The following is a 17851-nucleotide window of genomic DNA, read 5'->3' on the forward strand; positions in this document are numbered from 1 at the left end:
TGTCAGGGACGGTAAACAGTGAATAGAGTGGAAAGTTTTAAATCTGTGTTTCAAGATCCCTCAGAACCGGTTTCCTCAGATCTTCCTGAGTAAAATCAGAAGATGGCGCCGTTGGTCTTTGAACACGTGTGTGGTACCGGTCCCTCCGTGTTCCTCTGCATATCCGTCTGCTGTCGGATCAGTGCGATCCGGTGAGCTCCTCGCAGGAACGACGTGAAAGGAAACTCCAGGGATTCTGCTCCAAACCTCCTGAAGATTCCGTTTGTCTGAAACGTGACAATGCTTTGTTTTGAAACATGTTCTTTCCCCCTCAGCCTACGTGGAACTGGACCTGAAGTTCTGTCTCAATGAAGAGCAGCAGCTCCCGTGTGACGGAGAACCAGAGCAGAACCAGGATCTGGACTCCTCCTGGAGGTCTGCAGACTCCTGGAAAGACCCCGCAGAGATCCCAGACGCCCGGCTGTCCGTCCTTCCCTTCACCCAGACGAGCGGGCCCAACCACAACCTGCCTAAGAACGGCGACGCCATCGACTTCTTCAACCTGCTCTTCCCCGCCGCGCTCATGGAGCTGATCGCCAAGGAAACCAACAACCACGTCAAGACCTGCTCTTTTCTGGGCCACGGCACACCAGGCTGGGTCCCCGTCACCACCCATGAGATCAAAGGTTTCCTGGGTCTGGTCATTCTCATGGGGATCCAGATCTTGCCCGACCCGTCTCAATACTGGTCCTTGAACCACTACGACAACAGCTACACCTTCTACCGGACCATGAGCTTCCAGCGCTTCAAGCAGATCGCAGACAACATCCGCATGGGCAGCTTCCTCCACAGCGAGTACTGCGGCACCACCGACCCCCTGCACATCTTCAGACCAATGATGGAGCTCCTGGGAGGCGCCATGTGGACCACCTACCAGCCCAACTGCTGCCTGACCATCGACCGCGCGCTGCTCCCCAGTATGGAGGAGGACTGCTGCCAGACCAAAGGCCGACCGCAGACCCAGCCCCAGGTGTGGCTGCTCTGCGACTCCAAGTCGGGGTACTGCCACCGCCTCTTCTTCCAAGTTGGTGAGAAAGGGGGTCAGGATTTGGGGTTCTCTGTGGTTCCTAAACTGGTCAAGGACCTGGAGAACAGGCAGCACCAGGTGTACCTGACCAACTCCCTGGCCTCGGTGCCTCTCATGCGGAGGCTCCTAGAGCAGGGCATCTACGCCTCCAGCTCCTTCCCTCCCCCCAACCCCATCCTGCCCAGAGAGCTGTGGGAGAGCGGACAGCTGGAGAAGGCCGGGGACTTCCTGCAGAGACAGTGTGGCCCCCTGCTGGCCACCCGCTGGAGGGACACCAAAGAGATGGGCTGCCTGACGACCAACGCCACTGCAGGGGAGCCGGACGTGGTTTGGAGGAGGTCTCAGACCAAGCCGGGGGGGCTGGACCCCATCAACCGGCCAATGGCCTTCCGGCTCCTGCAGGAAAACATGCGTGGAGTCGACATCTGTAAGCAGCTGCTGGCCTGCAACCCACTGGGGGGGATTGTCCAGGACCGCCACTGGCGCAGTTTCTTCTGGTTTCTGGTGAACCTCAGCATCGTCAACGCCTTCATCGTGCTGCGCGAGAGCCGCAAAGAGAACCCGCCCACCTGGGTGCAGGACGGGCTTTTCTCCCAAGTCAACTTCCGCCGGCGTTTGGGCAACCAGCTGGCCAAGTGTGCTCAGAAATACCTTGACAGCACGGACGTGTCCAGCCCCCGCCGGGCAGCGGCTGAGGGGCAGCAGGAGCCCACCAAGCAGCGGCACAGGATGGCCAAGATCAGCAACGTCCCCAAGAGCTGTAAGAACTGCAACCTGAAGGAGCTGCGGCGCGACAGCGTCCACGGCTGCGTGGCCTGCAAAGCCAGCCTGTGCAACGAGCCGCTTTGCTTCTGGGAGTTCCACGGCCTGTCGCCGCTGAACAAAGGTGAGCGCCTCCTTCTGTCCTGAAGCCGCCGGCGTCCCGCTGAAGGTTCACCGTGTCTGTTGTTCCAACAGGGTCAACAAAGGTGGGGTTCCTGAGGGACGCGCTGAGGTAAGGCTCGTCCTCTGATGTTTGCGAGTTTGCAGAGCAGGATTGTTGTCAAAGTGTCTCCGTGTCTTCAGTGGAGCGGTCGACGTGGACGAAGGTGCTGAAGACCTGGACCAGGCCATGGCTCCTGTGGAGGACCTGGACTACTCCGACGAGGAGAATCTGGATGAGCTCCCGGATGCTGACGGAACCGAAACGATTAAGGACGCCTGTGTCTCAAGGGAGACGCATTCAGTATCCCCATCGCCATCCACGGCGGCCGCCAAAGATCAGGAGGACGTCCTGACGGCGCGGCAGCTGCGAATCGTCCTGTTTGCTCTGTGCAGTGGCGTCCAGCCCGCCTCCAGGGTGTTTTCTACCGAGGCGCCGCTCATTCGTTCGTGGCTGAAGGAGGCCAGGAGGCGCGTGGGGCAGAAGGCCGCTGACCCTGGGTCGGAGCGCATGGCGGCGTGGGTGCTGTCCATGCGCGAGCAGCAGCTGCCCATAAGTGAGGGCGCCCTGTTGCACAAAGCGTCTACGCTGAAGCAGAAAGGCGCCTTCAGCGACTCCTTCCGCATCTCCTACGACTGGGCCGTCAGCTTCCTGCTGCAGCACCAGTTGGGCCCGCACCCCGCCGGCCGGACGGCCGTGCTGGCTCCGCCCCCGTTCCTGGAGGCAAAGGTCAGAGCTTTCAGGGAGTTCACTCAGAGAGTCGTCCGGGTCCACGGCGTGCCGGAGACCTGCGTGGCCGCCATGGACGAGCTCTGCCTCTTTGTGGACTGGCAGCTGGCTCAGGACCGGAGCCGCAGCTCAGAGGCTCTGGAGTTCAGCGGGTCCGTACCCGCCGTCACCGTGTTCCTGACGGTGCTGGCGGACGGCACCGCCCTGCCGTCTCTGCTGCTGACCAGCAGGCCGGTGCCGCCCAAAGTCCTGCCGGAGTCCGTCCTGCTGGAGGCGGGTCCAGAGAGTCTGTCCGCAGAAGACTCTCTGGACCTCTGGACCAACAAGGTTTGGCTCCCGCATGTGTGCGCCGAGCCCAGGAAGTCGGTGCTGGTTCTGGACCGGCACCGAGAACATTTGGGAGATCAGTTTCTGACCTCCACCGCCGGGAGCCTCAGTTTGCTGGCGGTGATCCCCAGAGGTTGCTCCTGGTGGCTCCAGCCCATGGAGGTGTGTCTGAAGCCGGCGCTGCAGCGCCTCCTGCTGTGCCGCTGGACCTCCTTCGTGGCCGGGAACCCCCCCCAGCTGCAGGACGCCTCGCCCCAGCAGCTCCAAACACACGTGATCCAGCTCCTGGTGGAGTGGCTGATGGAGGCGCTGGATCATCTGAAGACTCTCCCCCACATGTTGAGGAGGTCTTTCCAAGTGACAGAGCTGCTTCCACCCCACAGAGAGGAGCCCCAGGGGCCTCCCCTCCAACCAGAGGAGGTCCAGGCACACCTCCTCAAGGCTCTGATGGAGGAGCTCCTGGGAGGTGAAGGCTCACAGGAGATGATGGAGTCAGACAAGGAGTCAGATGAGGGTCAGCAAGGAGAGGAGGAGCAAGAAGGAAGAAAGAAGGGAGGGATGGAGGAGGAGCCCGAGAAACGAAAAGAGGAATCAGATCAATGTGAAAAGGTAGAACAGGGTCATGTGAGGACAGACGGCGGAGGAGGCCAGCAGGGGGGAGGCCAGGAGGAGCACACGGTCAGGGAAGACAGAGGGGAGAAGGGAGACACAAAGAGTGGAGAGGAGGAAGAGAAGGAGGAGCATGCAGGAAACAGAGGAGAGGAGACGAAGGACAGAATTACTGCAGAGGTAGACGGCAAGGAGGAGGAGAAGGAGGAATGGGAGGAGGTGAGTAAAGAAAGAAGGGAGACCAGGATAGTGATTGGAGAGGAGGTGGGAGACGAGTGGAAAATAACGGGGAAGAGTCGAGCAGAGGAGGAGCAGAGGAGGGACGGGAGCTGATGGAGGAGATCCTCCCTGTTGAACATTCATCCAGAACCTTTGTGGACTCGGGTTTTCGTGGACCGGATCCCGGCGCCCCCTGGAGGAGGACGGAGGAGCTGCTCACTGCAGCCCGGCGGGAACTGGAGGAGGCGCCAAGCTTCCTCGGATCAGAAGTTTGACTCAGAATGAAGATGAGGAGGTGCTGAGGAAGGCTGCAGTGTTACCAGAACATGGTTCACGTAGCAGATCCACCAAATGAGGAGGGGGCGCCGCCGCCCACCCCAGTAGAACTGTAGATTAAAACTCATTGAACATGCAGACTCCTCCTCTTTTACCTGGGTTCTGGACAGGGGGGTGTTTGGTTCTGTTGGGTTTCTCTGATGTTGTTCAGGGTTCTGATCAACCCAAATGAAGCCTGAAGGGGGATGGGCACATCAACCAGAGTTGGCTCCGCCCACAATGAGGGCGGAGTTCACAAAGGAGCAACTCTTTAACACTTAGACAAAAAAAAAAAACTTTGGATGTTTATTGGTTTATTTTCCATTGGGGTGGGCGGGGGGGGGGGTACAGCTCTAATGTAGGAACATTTGGGGGGGGGTTGATTGACAGGTAAGTATTTTTGTCCCGCCTCCTGGTGATTTCACATGTGGGCGGAGCCTTTGCCTTCAGGCTCCGTTTGGTGACGTCAGAGGATCGTTTGTTTACGTCAAACATCAGTGAACAAAGTAAACAATAAACAAACACCGGAACTTGTTTACAAGGAAACGTCATCTTCAGGCACTGAGGGCAGAAAACAGGACAAACTACTGCCCTTGGGGGGGGGTCATTTCAGCTCAGTGGTTGTAGAGTGTTCAAGTCCAGATGAATGAGTGCGTACCGCTGCTCCACAGGCTGCACCTCCTCAGTGATCATTGCTATTTTTTGGTGCAGTGATGTCATCAACAGATCGGGGGGGGGGATGTCCTGGGAGTGTAGAAGGTGGAGGACCCCACCCTGTGGGGTACCGGGTTCAGACTGACAGAACCCTCAAAGCCAGGATGTGAGAGGACCAGAACCTCTGGAGGAATCCGGGTTTACAGGTTCTGGACCAAAGAAAGTTGTCTCTGAATGATCCGTCAGCTTCAGTGGTCTGGACCGGTCCAGGTCCGGCTGCATCTCCGTCCAGATCCTCAGCAGAGGAACCAGGCAGCCCTCTAACAGACGGTAAAGCCTCAGCCCAAGTGCCCTCGGGCAAAGCATCGATGGGGAAAAAGAAGTTTCTTTATGCAAGATCGTCCAGATGAGGAGCTGCAGAACCGCAGGAGGTTAGCAGATCTGACCAGGTAGAACCCGCTCCAGGATGGATGATGGATGGATGGATGGATGATGGACGGATGGATGGATGATGGACGGATGGATGGATGGATGGATGATGGACGGATGGATGATGGACGGACGGATGGATGGATGGATGATGGATGGATGGATGATGGACGGATGGATGATGGACGGATGGATGGATGATTGATGGATGGATGATGGACGGACGGATGGATGATGGACGGATGGATGGATGATGGACGGATGGATGGATGGATGGATGGATGATGGACGGATGGATGGATGGATGGATGATGGATGGATGGGTGAATGATGGACGGATGGATGGATGGATGATGGACGGATGGATGGATGATGGACGGATGGATGGATGGACGGATGATGGATGGATGGACGGATGATGGATGGATGGGTGAATGATGGACGGACGGATGGATGGATGATGGACGGATGGATGGATGGATGATGGATGGATGGATGATGGACGGATGGATGGATGATGGACGGATGGATGATGGACGGATGGATGGATGGACGGATGATGGATGGATGGGTGAATGATGGACGGACGGATGGATGGATGATGGACGGATGGATGGATGGATGATGGATGGATGGATGATGGACGGATGGATGGATGATGGACGGATGGATGATGGACGGATGGATGGATGGATGATGGACGGATGGATGGATGATGGACGGATGGATGGATGATGGACGGATGGATAGATGGATGATGGATGGATGGATGGATGATGGACGGATGGATGGATGGATGGACGGATGCATGATGGATGGATGGATGATGGATGGATGGATGAACGGATGGATGGATGGATGATGGACGGATGGATGATGGATGGATGGATGGATGATGGATGGATGGATGGATGATGGACGGATGGATGGACGGATGCATGATGGATGGATGGATGATGGATGGATGAACGGATGGATGGATGGATGATGGACGGATGGATGATGGATGGATGGATGATGGACGGATGGATGGATGGACGGATGGATGGATGATGGATGGATGGACGGATGGATGGATGATGGATGGATGGATGATGGATGGATGGATGGATGGATGATGGACGGATGGATGGATGATGGATGGATGGATGATGGCGGATGGATGGATGGACGGATGGATGGATGATGGACGGATGGATGGATGATGGATGGACGGATGGATGATGGATGGATGGACGGATGGATGGATGGATGATGGATGGACGGATGGATGATGGATGGACGGATGGATGGATGATGGATGGATGGATGGACGGATTGATGATGGATGGATGGACGGATGGATGGATGGATGGATGATGGATGGACGGATGGATGATGGATGGACGGATGGATGATGGATGGACGGATGGATGATGGATGGATGATGGACGGATGGATGATGGATGGATTATGGATGGACGGATGATGGATGGATGGATGGATGGATAAACAAACGTTGAAGAAGCTGCAGAAGTTCTTCTCTGCAGCTCTCGAACCCGGAACACACGCTGTCCACCCTCGCGCTCGTCTTGGGTGGGGGCCCGGGGTGATCAGGGCTCCGCCTCCAATCTGCTAACATAAGAGGCCCCTCCCTCTGGGTCCGCGCACTTCCAGAACTCACAGGACCAGGAGCCGCTTCGGAACCGAAGTCACGATATGGGTGAGCTTCTGCAAACCACACAGCCGAGCTCGTGCTGAGGGGGTGAAGGGTGGGGGGTAAGGACCCCCGCGGGGGTTCTGGGGTGGGGCATTAAAAGGATTCTGTAGAACCGCTTCCAGGAACTTTCAAGACTGCAAACACAAAGTCCAGACGGAGGTTCCGTCTGTCGGGGACGAGCATTCGGGCTTTTAGCTACAGGTTACGCGCGTGCATGCGCCGCTGGTCCTACGCGCGTGTACATGATGATCATGCAGTCCTGGTCGTCCACGCGCTCCAGTTCGGGTCCAGTCTGCGTCCGTTTCCGCCGGTTTTGCAGTTAAACATTAACGCGCTGCTGCGTTCAGGGACTCTCTGGAAAAGTGAGGAGCTGGAAACACAAACAGGAGTGAGGAGTTCAGGGGAGGACAACCCATGGGGGGGGGGGGGGGGGGGGGGGGGCAGGAATGTGTTTATAAAGTGAAGAAACGGATCTGAAGCCCTGAAGATGGGCGGGGCCGGGGCCTTCAGGACTCCAGGATCTGGTTTAAAGTGGATCAATCCGGACCTTCAGAACCCGTTTGGAGCAGTTTGAAGGACAAACCTGAAAGTCAGAGACGGACTTTGGTCATGGACCCATAAAAACTCCACATGAACAGATTCAGAACCAAAATGTCAAAACTGAACCGAGATGCAACAAACCGCAGTCTGAATGCTCCGTGACCGCCAACAGCAGCGCAGGGAGAGACGGGGTCACAGTGACACAATGCATCATGGGAGTTGTAGTGTAGTGGGAGTTACACCCTCTGACACGGATCCTGCTGGAAGCTACTGGGGGGGCACGGATGATCCATGACCCGCAGGGATCAGCAGTCCCGGTTCTGCAGGCGTGTGCCGCCCACAGATTGCACCCACCCCCCACCCCCGCGATTCACGCATCAAACTGCCGTCCTCCACCTTTGTTTTAAGGTCTCAAAGTCGCTGCTGGACTTTAGTCCAAAGGTGTGTTCAGAAACCTGATGCTCCCGCTGCGTGTGGGCGGAGCTACCGTCTTTTTGCCCTTCATAGAAAAGATGCTGAGAGATCTGGTGCATTTATTTGGGAGAGTCTACAGCTGCAGGCGTGTCTGTGTGAAACCGGCACCTTTTGGATGAACACAGAGTTGATGTTTTGGTGATGGTGAATGTTTTTGGATCAGTGAACTTTCATCAACCATCAATCACAGAACACGGAATGAAAAACACTGACTTGATTCTGAGTCATTCTGGTCAGATTTAACCCTTGTGCTATCCTAGGCACTTTAACGTTGGGGGTTGGGTCATCTAGACCCACTAGACAGTGCTCTGAACCTTTTTTCTTCAATGATTTGTGATCTTCACTGGTGTCCATGGATTACATGAAATCTTTCCACCTTTATCCACCTTTGTCATGGTAGGGAGAACACCTCAATGAAATAAAAATTAATGCTGTGTTTCCTGATTATGTTTCCTAGGGGTAGCATATAAAGCGTAAACAGGATGGATCCTAAAACTGAGCCCAGTGGGACTCCATAGTTAACTCCAGTGCACTGAGAGGAATGTCCATTTACATTAACGAACTGATACCTATCGGACAGATAGGATTTAAACCACTGGAGAGCAGATCCTCTGATCCCTATGTCCTGCTCTAATCTATGGAGTAAAATACCGTGGTCGATAGTGTCAAAGGCTGCACTGAGGTCCAACAGGACCAGAATAGAAAGTAGTCCCTTTTCTGAGGCCAATAACAAGTCATTAGAGACTCTAACTAGTGCAGTTTCCATACTGTGGTGAGGTCTAAACCCCGACTGAAAGTCTTCAAAGTGGCTGTTGTCCTGTAGGTGGCAGTAAAGCTGCTTAACTACAACTCTTTCTAGGATTTTAGAAATAAAGGGCAGGTTTGATATCGGTCTATAGTTGGCCAAGATGCTAGGATCCAAACTGGGCTTTTTCAGAAGAGGTTTAACAACTGCATATTTAAAAGACTGTGGCACGTAACCCGTTTCCAGAGAGGCATTTATCATTGTTAATATGGGATCATTAATTAGGGGAAAAGTTTCTTTAAAAAGTCTGGTGGGAATTGGGTCTGTTGGAACGCCATTCTCCAGTGGTCATTTGAGGAACTTCAAGATTTGGTCAGGAGGAGGCGTCAAGAGGAGGCGTCAGGAGAAGGCGTCAGGAGGAGGAGTCAGGAGGAGGAGGAGTCAGGAGGAGGCGTCAGGAGAAGGCGTCAGGAGGAGGAGTCAGGAGGAGGAGTCAGGAGGAGGCGTCAGGAGAAGGCGTCAGGAGGAGGAGGAGTCAGGAGGAGGCGTCAGGAGGAGGCGTCAGGAGAAGGAGTCAGGAGGAGGAGTCAGGAGGAGGAGTCAGGAGGAGGCGTCAGGAGAAGGAGTCAGGAGGAGGAGGAGTCAGGAGGAGGAGGAGTCAGGAGGAGGAGGAGTCAGGAGGAGGAGTCAGGAGTCGTCTCCCATTTTCTCACTCCAGAACCCGTTCCTGTTGTTTTGTCCTGCAGCCAGCTGTTCAGGATGTGGACCGGGATACCGCAGCCCGCTGGACGCCATGAAGGGTGAGACTGTGATCCAGGACTGTCTGCTGGCTCCTTCAGATGCAGAAGCTCTGATTGGCTGAGATCCAGGCTTAGTGTTCAGTTCTGCGGTTTGGCCGATAGAACCATGAAGGCAACTGTGTGTCAGTGAATGTGTATCTGTTGTGAGTGTGTTAGTGTTTGGGTCTCAAACTTCGTCTATCAGTTGAAGTTGTTGGTTATTCTGATTGGCTCCTTGGGGCCCGTCACCTGTGCAGGTGCCCCCTCCAGGTAAACTTGTTTCTGATGACTGCAGGTCCTCGGGAGGAGATCGTCTATCTGCCCTGCATCTATCGCAGCACCGGCATCCTGAAGCCCGACTACCTGGCGACTGTTGACGTCGACCCAAAATCCCCCACCTACTGTCAGGTAGATCTGATGATTGACCTGGACCTGGTCCGGCAGGACCCCCTTCTTTCATCCTGATGGACAGGAGCCCGTGTCTTGTCTGCTCTGTGCTGCGTCTCTCCGACGCCTCCCCTTTTCCTTCTCCTCGTTTGCTCTCAGGTTTCTCTCCTTTTGAAGAAACTTTCAGTGGGAGTCCGTCTTCCGGTAGATGACCGTTCCCTGGTTCCTGTTCTCACAGGTGATCCACCGGCTGCCGATGCCGAACCTGCGTGACGAGCTGCATCACTCCGGCTGGAACGCCTGCAGCAGCTGCTTTGGAGACGCCACCAAGACGAGGAACCGCCTGATCCTGCCGTCGCTGATCTCCTCCAGAATCTATGTGATCGATGTTGGCACCGATCCCAGAGCGCCGAAAATCCACAAGGTCTGCTGCTGCACTCACCTGACCCCCTCGTGAACCACAGTGCACTGCACACAGGTGTTCTCACGGTTCTGTCAGAACCCTAGAGTTGGGTCCAGCTGAACGCAGAATGGGTTAGCGTTAGGGCTACAGTCTTTAAGTCAGGTTCAGGACTCTCTACAAGTTTCAGTACAACACCAAGAACACAAGTACTACAGACACAACACAAGAACCCAAAGATGTGGGAGGAACCTGCAGGTTAACCTTCACTTAAAGAACTGTGTGAGGATTTCTTTGGTTTTGGGGAACACAGATGGTGGAGCCTGTTGAGGTGCTCTGGAAGTGCAACCTGGCCAATCCTCACACCAGCCACTGTCTGGGCAGCGGGCAGATCATGATTAGCTGCATGGGGGACCCGTCAGGTGCTGGCAAAGGTGAGCAGGCGACAAACCTTCGCCGCAGCCTCTGCTGGACAGGTTGGGTAACTGCGGGTGTTGCAGGGGGTTTCCTTCTTCTGGACGGTGAGACCTTTGAGGTGATTGGTAACTGGGAGCATCCAGGTGAAGCAGCCCCGTTCGGCTATGACTTCTGGTACCAGCCCCGCCATAACGTGATGATCAGCACCGAGTGGGGGGCGCCCAAAGCCCTGGTGGATGGATTCAATCCTGCTCATGTCAAAGAAGGTGAGCAAGCTTTCCTTCATGGCAGGTTTACCAGAGACTTGAAAGAAAACATGGATCCCGCGATGCACTTTGGCGTTAAAGCCATACCACACCGTGAGGCCCGTTTTCTAGCACAGCTGTACACTGTTGCTGTTGGTCTAGATCGGGGGTCGCCAACCTGAACCTCTCAAAGAGCCACTGGATCAGTTTCCCACTCAGATGAAAGCACAGGGAGCCGCAACACTGTGTTAGAAAAAAGGTTTCTGCAGAGATATCACCACAGTTCATTTGGAAATACGGATTCTCAATGGATTCAAAATGCTGTCAGGATATTTAGTTAATGATTTGTATTCTCTATGAGCGTGATGTTTCCTTTGATCTTTTGACCATTTTCCACAACCTTGAATAGACTTTTCCAGCGTTAGAAACAAGAGGAGAAAAATGTTTGTCCTCCGGACAACCTGGCAAGTAATATTTGATTGTCCTTCGATACCAATATTCAACAGCAACTAAACCTACTCATCATCTTTATTTCTTCTATACATCTAATATCAACTGCCTGTTATGATGGACATTTAAAAAAACTCTTTAAACATTAAAAACAAACATTTTACTAAATATTGAAGCATCTGGTTACACAAACTATTGCCAAAAACTTGAAACTAATATCTTTATAACTACTATCTTTACACAGATTTAAATATATTGGTTCTTTTTTTTCTTTGGTTTTGATAATTGTTGCTTAAAGAATCTAAAATACAAAGACTGTTGTAAAAATTTAGAATATCATATCAATCCCATGAAAAAGTTTTTTTTTCGCTCATGTCAGTCTGTTCTGTTCTGAGTGAAAGTCATAGTGTTTTATGAATGTGTTTGAAATCTTCTGTTAATGGGCTGATTATTTTGAACGTGTTTCTGGAGACCTCTAGCGGTCGCGCCAGGTACTGCTGTTCAACACATTTATTTGAATAATCTTTATTGAAAAGTGCAGATGTACAAACAGAAAGGATTCGCTAGCATGCACGCACTTGGTTTGTCGGTGGAAAGAATTTGCTGCATACGACTCAGTTCACAGGTTACCACAAACTAACCCTTGAAACTTGAAAAATAGTCGAAAAATACCAAAATGTTGAATAAAAGACCAGGTTGTCAGACGGACATCCATCGGGTTCATTTTGGCTGTCCTCCGTGAAATCATCATGTTGTCTCTGACAACAGGAGGATAACTGCTTTTTCTGAACGCTGCTTGAATGAGATGATGGAAACAAATTCTCTTTGATGCAGACTCCTGTCTATTTATTTATTTTCTTTAAACCCAATAAACTATATTAATTTTATGGATGACAACTATTTTATATTAGGAAGCAGCTGTTAGTTTGTCTGGAATCATAAGCGGTGTGTCTAAGCCCCGCCCCCGCCTCCAGCGTGTTCTACACAGACAGATCAACAGGTCATCTTAGCAGCAAGGTGACAGGATAGTGGGGGCGCCCTGACGCTAATTTAATTCATTTTACCCTGAAATGGGGGGTCTTAGTCTAGGAGGGGGGGCCTCATGTGTCCTCTACCAGATTACCTGTGACTGTCTTTGTAGAAGAACCTTCCATCCCATAACAGACTCTGGTCGGCGTTCACAGCTGCAGACACGCCCCCTCTGCGTTCACGCTGCTCTCTCGCTCTACCTGACGGTGTTGAAGGCTCCACGACCATCTGAGAACATGATGGTTATTTTACTAAAACACAGAGAGAGAGCTCGGTTGCCGACCCCCGGTCATGTTCGGTCTTAGAGAGGCTAAGGTGAGAACCAACGGTAGAGGGTAAACTTAGACATGTCTTCTTCCTGGTCCACTGCGTTTGTCCTCAAGGTCTCTACGGATCCTCCCTCCACGTTTGGGACTGGACCACACACAGGAAGCTTCAGTCCCTGGCTCTGGGAGAAGATGGCGCCATTCCTCTGGAGATTAGGTTCCTCCATGATCCAAGCGCCACTGAGGGCTATGTGGGATGTGCTCTGCGAGGAAACGTCTTTCGATTCTACAAAAAAGCTGTCAGTACCTAAGTCAATGATTTGTTCTGGTTCTGATGGTCAAAGTTTTGGAAGTCCAGCCACGAACGTGTTGACCGTTAAGCTAACCTTAGCTCAGAGAGTTTTGGCTGCAGCTTCAGTGTTTTTGTGTTTTCCAGGCGGGCGACTGGGCAGCAGAGAAGGTCATCAGTGTTCCCAGTAAGAAAGTGGAGGGGTGGATGTTGCCTGAAATGCCAAGTTAGTACTGTAGTGTGTCCCGTAGACCAGCCCCCCCCCCCCCGGTACTGGGGGAACTCTGTCCTGCTTCAGAACACCAGACATCATCAGATGCTGTCGACCCTGACGATGACGTTCATGGAGGCAGGAGTGTTTCAGCAGAGTGGGACTGAAATGAAGCAGGAGGGTGCCCCCCCAGGACCAGGGTTGGGGAACGCCGCCTCAGCCCACCTTTCTATCCATCTGTCTGACCTTTGCCTGTCTGTCCTTCAGGTCTCATCACAGATATACTGATTTCATTGGACGACCGTTTTCTTTACTTCAGTAATTGGCTCCACGGCGACATCAGGCAGTATGACATCACAGACCGCAGGAACCCCAAACTGGTGGGCCAGGTGTGGCATCACTCAACCTTCTGTGTGCGAATGTTGACCCCGGAGTGTCTGGACTGCTGCCAGAGCTTGAACACCTAGCTTTAGTGTGAACATCCATCCAATGTCACCCACTTGCTTGCGGTTCAGATTGTTCAGACTGGAGTCCAAGTGTCGTTCCTCAGACCTTCTTCTTCTGAGACAGAAGCTCTCAGGCCAAAGAACGGATAATCTGTCCTCCATCTGTCTGTTCCTCCCTGTTGGACACGCCCACAACACCTTACCAAGAAAAACACGATTTCCTGGGCTAAAAACTACGGCCTAAGATCCAGAGGAGCTGGTTTTCATTCCACCTCATGCTTTGAGGAAGGTTAGAGGACCTCATCTTCACAAAACAGCAGATAGATTTAGAAGATTCAAAGAGCACTTAGCACCACAACCATCAAGTTTTTGGAGTGAAAGTTAAAACGCTCCCGTTTGTAACCGGGCTTTAGTGGTCACTGGAGGAACTGCAACGTTTGTTGTGTCCAAGTTGACTTCAGATTTGTTAAGTAAATGATCAGGGCCTTTTATTCCAGAAAGTGTTTGTTTTTGACGTCTCACTAAAGCTGAAGAGTTTTTGAAGTGGAAGACAGAAGAAACGGGACCGGTTCAGAGAGACTTGGTGAAGGTTCTAGTTCATCCCGGTTGCCGTGTCTTAAAGATGAGTCAGAGCAACTGGACTTCAAATCTTTATCCTTGAAAGGTTTCCAAGTTTTATTGTGACAAAAACCATCCAAACATGGAAGGAAAAACAGGAACATTACGAGAAGAAGCCCAACAAAACTCAGACGTGTCATGGGTCACCCAAAAGACAAAATACAGGATGTCATTTCAAACGACAGAACAAACCCGGACGGGTTTCTGCCTGAGGAACATTTAGCTAGAAGAATATGAGGTGAGAAAGAGACAACAGGAAGACTGGCACGTTCCAAAAAAGAAGAAGCAGAACAACAAAAGTCAGCAATACTAGAGCACAGCAACAAGGATGGACCTGGACCACGCAGCAGGAACTGAAACCGGTCCCAAGTGTGGGTCAAAGAAGACGTTAGACCAGGGCTCGGGAACCTTTTTGGGCAAGAGAGCCATAAACGCCACATATTTTTAAATGTATTTTCCAAAGAGCCATTCAATAATGTAGTGTCCCTTTCCCACACTGAGACTTAACCTCTCTTAAGGTTCTTTATTCTGGTTACTGCAGACCGCAACGAACGCCGTAAAATTAATTCAGCAACTCCTGAATCTCTCCCGCAGAGACGAGAGCGTTTCTCCCAACTTTATATTCGCTCCTGCCGCGTCAGCCCTCCCATTTCCCTTATTTGGTCCATAGCTGAACCCCATTGGTCCAAATTACCTAACAACAGGCTGAGCGACAGAACTGAGGGCCAATCAGATCTCTGCTTGATGCGTTTAATGAACTCCAGAACTTTTAACGCGGCCCAACAGCCATCCAACTCAGTCCGTGACAATATGTTTAAAACTAAATATACTAATGAATGTGTGCATTTGATGTAAATTCAACACTTTTGAAGTACAATAAGTCTGTGGATTCTTTTTTAATAACATTGTTATTCTGTTGCTAATAAATGATGAGTATTTCTAGTGGTAGTTTTGCTGATGGTCTAGTCTGGTTGGTTGATCCGTGGTGAGTTTCTGCTTCATGCAGGCGTTGAAACTTTAAACGTGATCGTAGGTCTGAATGTTCTGTAGATGTGAGACAGACATGGAGCCAAACACACACTCACACGCTGCAGTGAGTGACGGGCAGCGGGTTTTACGTTTTTACAATCCCTGCGCGATTCACCTGCTGCCGGTCCCCCCACCCCCTGCTTTCTCCCTCACACATCCCGTCTCCGCATCTGCGCGCTCTTTCTCAGAGACGGGAGCGCGCAGTTTTAGGCACGTCAATTCACAGGTTTCCAGCTGGTACAAACTCTGTGAAATAATAGATAATAGTAAACTGATAGTTTTCTCTCCAAGCACCGCTACTACTGCGCGCCTCTGGCATCGCCCAGCGCCCCAGAAGGACTGGACTAATGAAAAAAAAAAGTATAATTAAAGATTTGTCTGCGAGCCACATGTGACCATCAAAAGAGCCATATATGGCTCGCGAGCCATAGGTTCCCGACCCCTGCGTTAGACTGAAGAAACCCCATGAGCTGAGAAAGGTGGGGGGTGTCGCTGTCACTCACTTCAGATACTCTGCTCCAAGGACCACAACCGGACAGGTCCCTCGCATGGACCGGACAGGTTTGTCTGTTGGACTGAGCTAATCCTCTCTTCACCTAGGTGTCCAGAACCACTACTGGCGTCTACTTGAATAGTGCTTTTCTCCCTTTTCTTGACGGCCTTGGTGCCGCTCACACATTCATTATGTTCTGGGAAACCAGCGTCTGGATCCGCAAAACCAGCACCAAGTGAACTCTGGTTCTGGAGGGAAACTGAACTGTGGCTGCTTTCATGGTGTCTGTTCCAGGTGTTCTTGGGTGGAAGTATCATCAGAGACGGACCTGTCAAAGTCCTGGAGGACCCAGAAAACCAGGAGCAGCCCCCTCCCTGCTTTATAAAGGTACCATGTACAGACTCCCTATTCGCCTCCACAACGTGCTCACCTGTCTCACCTGTCTGTGTTCTTGTTTCTCTGTCTCTCTTTTCCAAAACTGCTACATTCATTAATAAATCATTTGGATGAAATATATTCTGCCCCAGTTCCTTAAACCATAACTATCACCTGTGTGTCTCACACCTGTACGCCGCTCAGGGGAAGCGGGTTCCCGGCGGGCCTCAGATGCTGCAGCTGAGTCTGGACGGGCGCCGACTCTACGTGACCACGTCTCTGTTCAGCGGCTGGGACAGACAGTTCTATCCTGAGATGATCCGGTACGGGACCTGGACTCTGCAGGTTGTCGTGGTGCTGCTGTGTGTTGTTGTGTTACATTGCGTTGTTGTTGGCAGAGAGGGCTCGGTGATGATGCAGATCGATGTGGACTCGGTGAACGGCGGTCTCTCGCTGAACCAAAACTTCCTGGTGGACTTTGGGAAGGAGCCGGACGGCCCGGCTCTGGCCCACGAGCTGCGGTACCCGGGGGGGGACTGCACCTCGGACATCTGGCTGTGAATCTGAGCGGCCTCCCCATGATGTCCGTCCTCCTGTCCTCCACATGAACTGTGATCAGGATCCTGAATGAATCCTCACCTTCACAGCGAGGTCTAGAATACAAACACAGAAAGGCCTCGTCTTCCTCTGATCATTTAGATCTGATCATTTTCTCAGTAAAGCTATAATTATGTCAAGATGATCCTCCAGAAGCTGATTTCTGTTGAGGTGAGGCTGCAATGTACAAATGTGAAGTTTAGAAGGGAATAAACGTCAGAAATGAGACTGTCGACTGTTCGGCTCCACATCTCAGCTTCATGACGGCATTTTGGGGACAAGCTGGTTGCATCCAGAAACTCTGCAGGGGGCTTGACGGTTCTGCACATACAGGACAGGTGTCCGGGTAGAACCCTGCAGGGGTCAGGCGTCCCCCCCCCGTGGTTCCTGTAGGTCTGCAGGTGGTTTCCATGGTGACCTAACATCAAACTAACATCACACCTGAGTCCAGAGAGCCAAGGAGTCTGGAGGATGTCAGTTCTTCATTTGCTTGGTTGGGGGGGCCTTTGAGCCGGGGTGTTCTTAGAAATGTTTATTGACTCTTCTGTCATTAACCCTTGTGCTATCCTATGACCCCCCCTTCCATTGAGGTGTTCTCCCTACCATGACAAAGGTGGATGAAGGTGGAAAGATTTCATGTAATCCATGGACACCAGTGAAGATCACAAATCATTGAAGAAAAAAGGTTCAGAGTTCTGTCTAGTGGGTCTAGATGACCCAACTCCCAACGTTAAAGTGTCTAGGATAGACCAAGGGTTACAGGATAATTAGGAAAAAATTAATAAAGAAATGATCAAAGTTGACCATAAATCAAGTGAAGACAGCACAATAACAAAAAAGATATGTTTGTGAAAAATCTTGCAAAAATCCTGGAAAATCATGAAAAGTTCAAGGATTTGAAGACCAAAAGTCATAGCTGGAAAAAGCTGAACAATTTAATAGTTGAATGGTTAAAATAGATGAAAAACTGTAGGAGGAGCTGAGTGGCACAAAATGAATGGAAGATACTAGAATGAAGAAAGAGAAACAGGAAAACAATTGGATGGATGTTTTATAGATTTAAACCCATTAAACCGTAAAAACCACAGGATT

General features: G+C 51.8%; 1 protein-coding gene across 1 annotated transcript; it reads left to right on the forward strand.

Moving 5' to 3' along the window:
* Positions 1-6845: 6845 nt before the first annotated feature.
* selenbp1 (selenium binding protein 1) lies at positions 6846-16987 on the forward strand. The gene is made up of 12 exons (XM_023964234.1): positions 6846-6972; positions 9475-9528; positions 9803-9915; positions 10133-10318; positions 10608-10728; positions 10795-10977; positions 12819-13000; positions 13138-13216; positions 13469-13590; positions 16082-16174; positions 16367-16485; positions 16561-16987. Exons 1-12 carry the CDS (start codon positions 6969-6971, stop codon positions 16721-16723), a joined length of 1419 nt encoding a protein of 472 aa, XP_023820002.1. The 5' UTR covers positions 6846-6968; the 3' UTR covers positions 16724-16987.
* Positions 16988-17851: the final 864 nt, after the last annotated feature.

This window comes from Oryzias latipes, chromosome 16 (assembly GCF_002234675.1).
Source record: "Oryzias latipes chromosome 16, ASM223467v1".
NCBI lineage: Eukaryota > Metazoa > Chordata > Actinopteri > Beloniformes > Adrianichthyidae > Oryzias > Oryzias latipes.

Coding starts and splice junctions, on each gene's coding strand:
- selenbp1 (XM_023964234.1), top strand. Junction 10,729..10,794: donor CCCGTCAGGTGCTGGCAAAG/GTGAGCAGGCGA, acceptor CGGGTGTTGCAG/GGGGTTTCCTTCTTCTGGAC. Junction 13,591..16,081: donor ACCCCAAACTGGTGGGCCAG/GTGTGGCATCAC, acceptor TGTCTGTTCCAG/GTGTTCTTGGGTGGAAGTAT.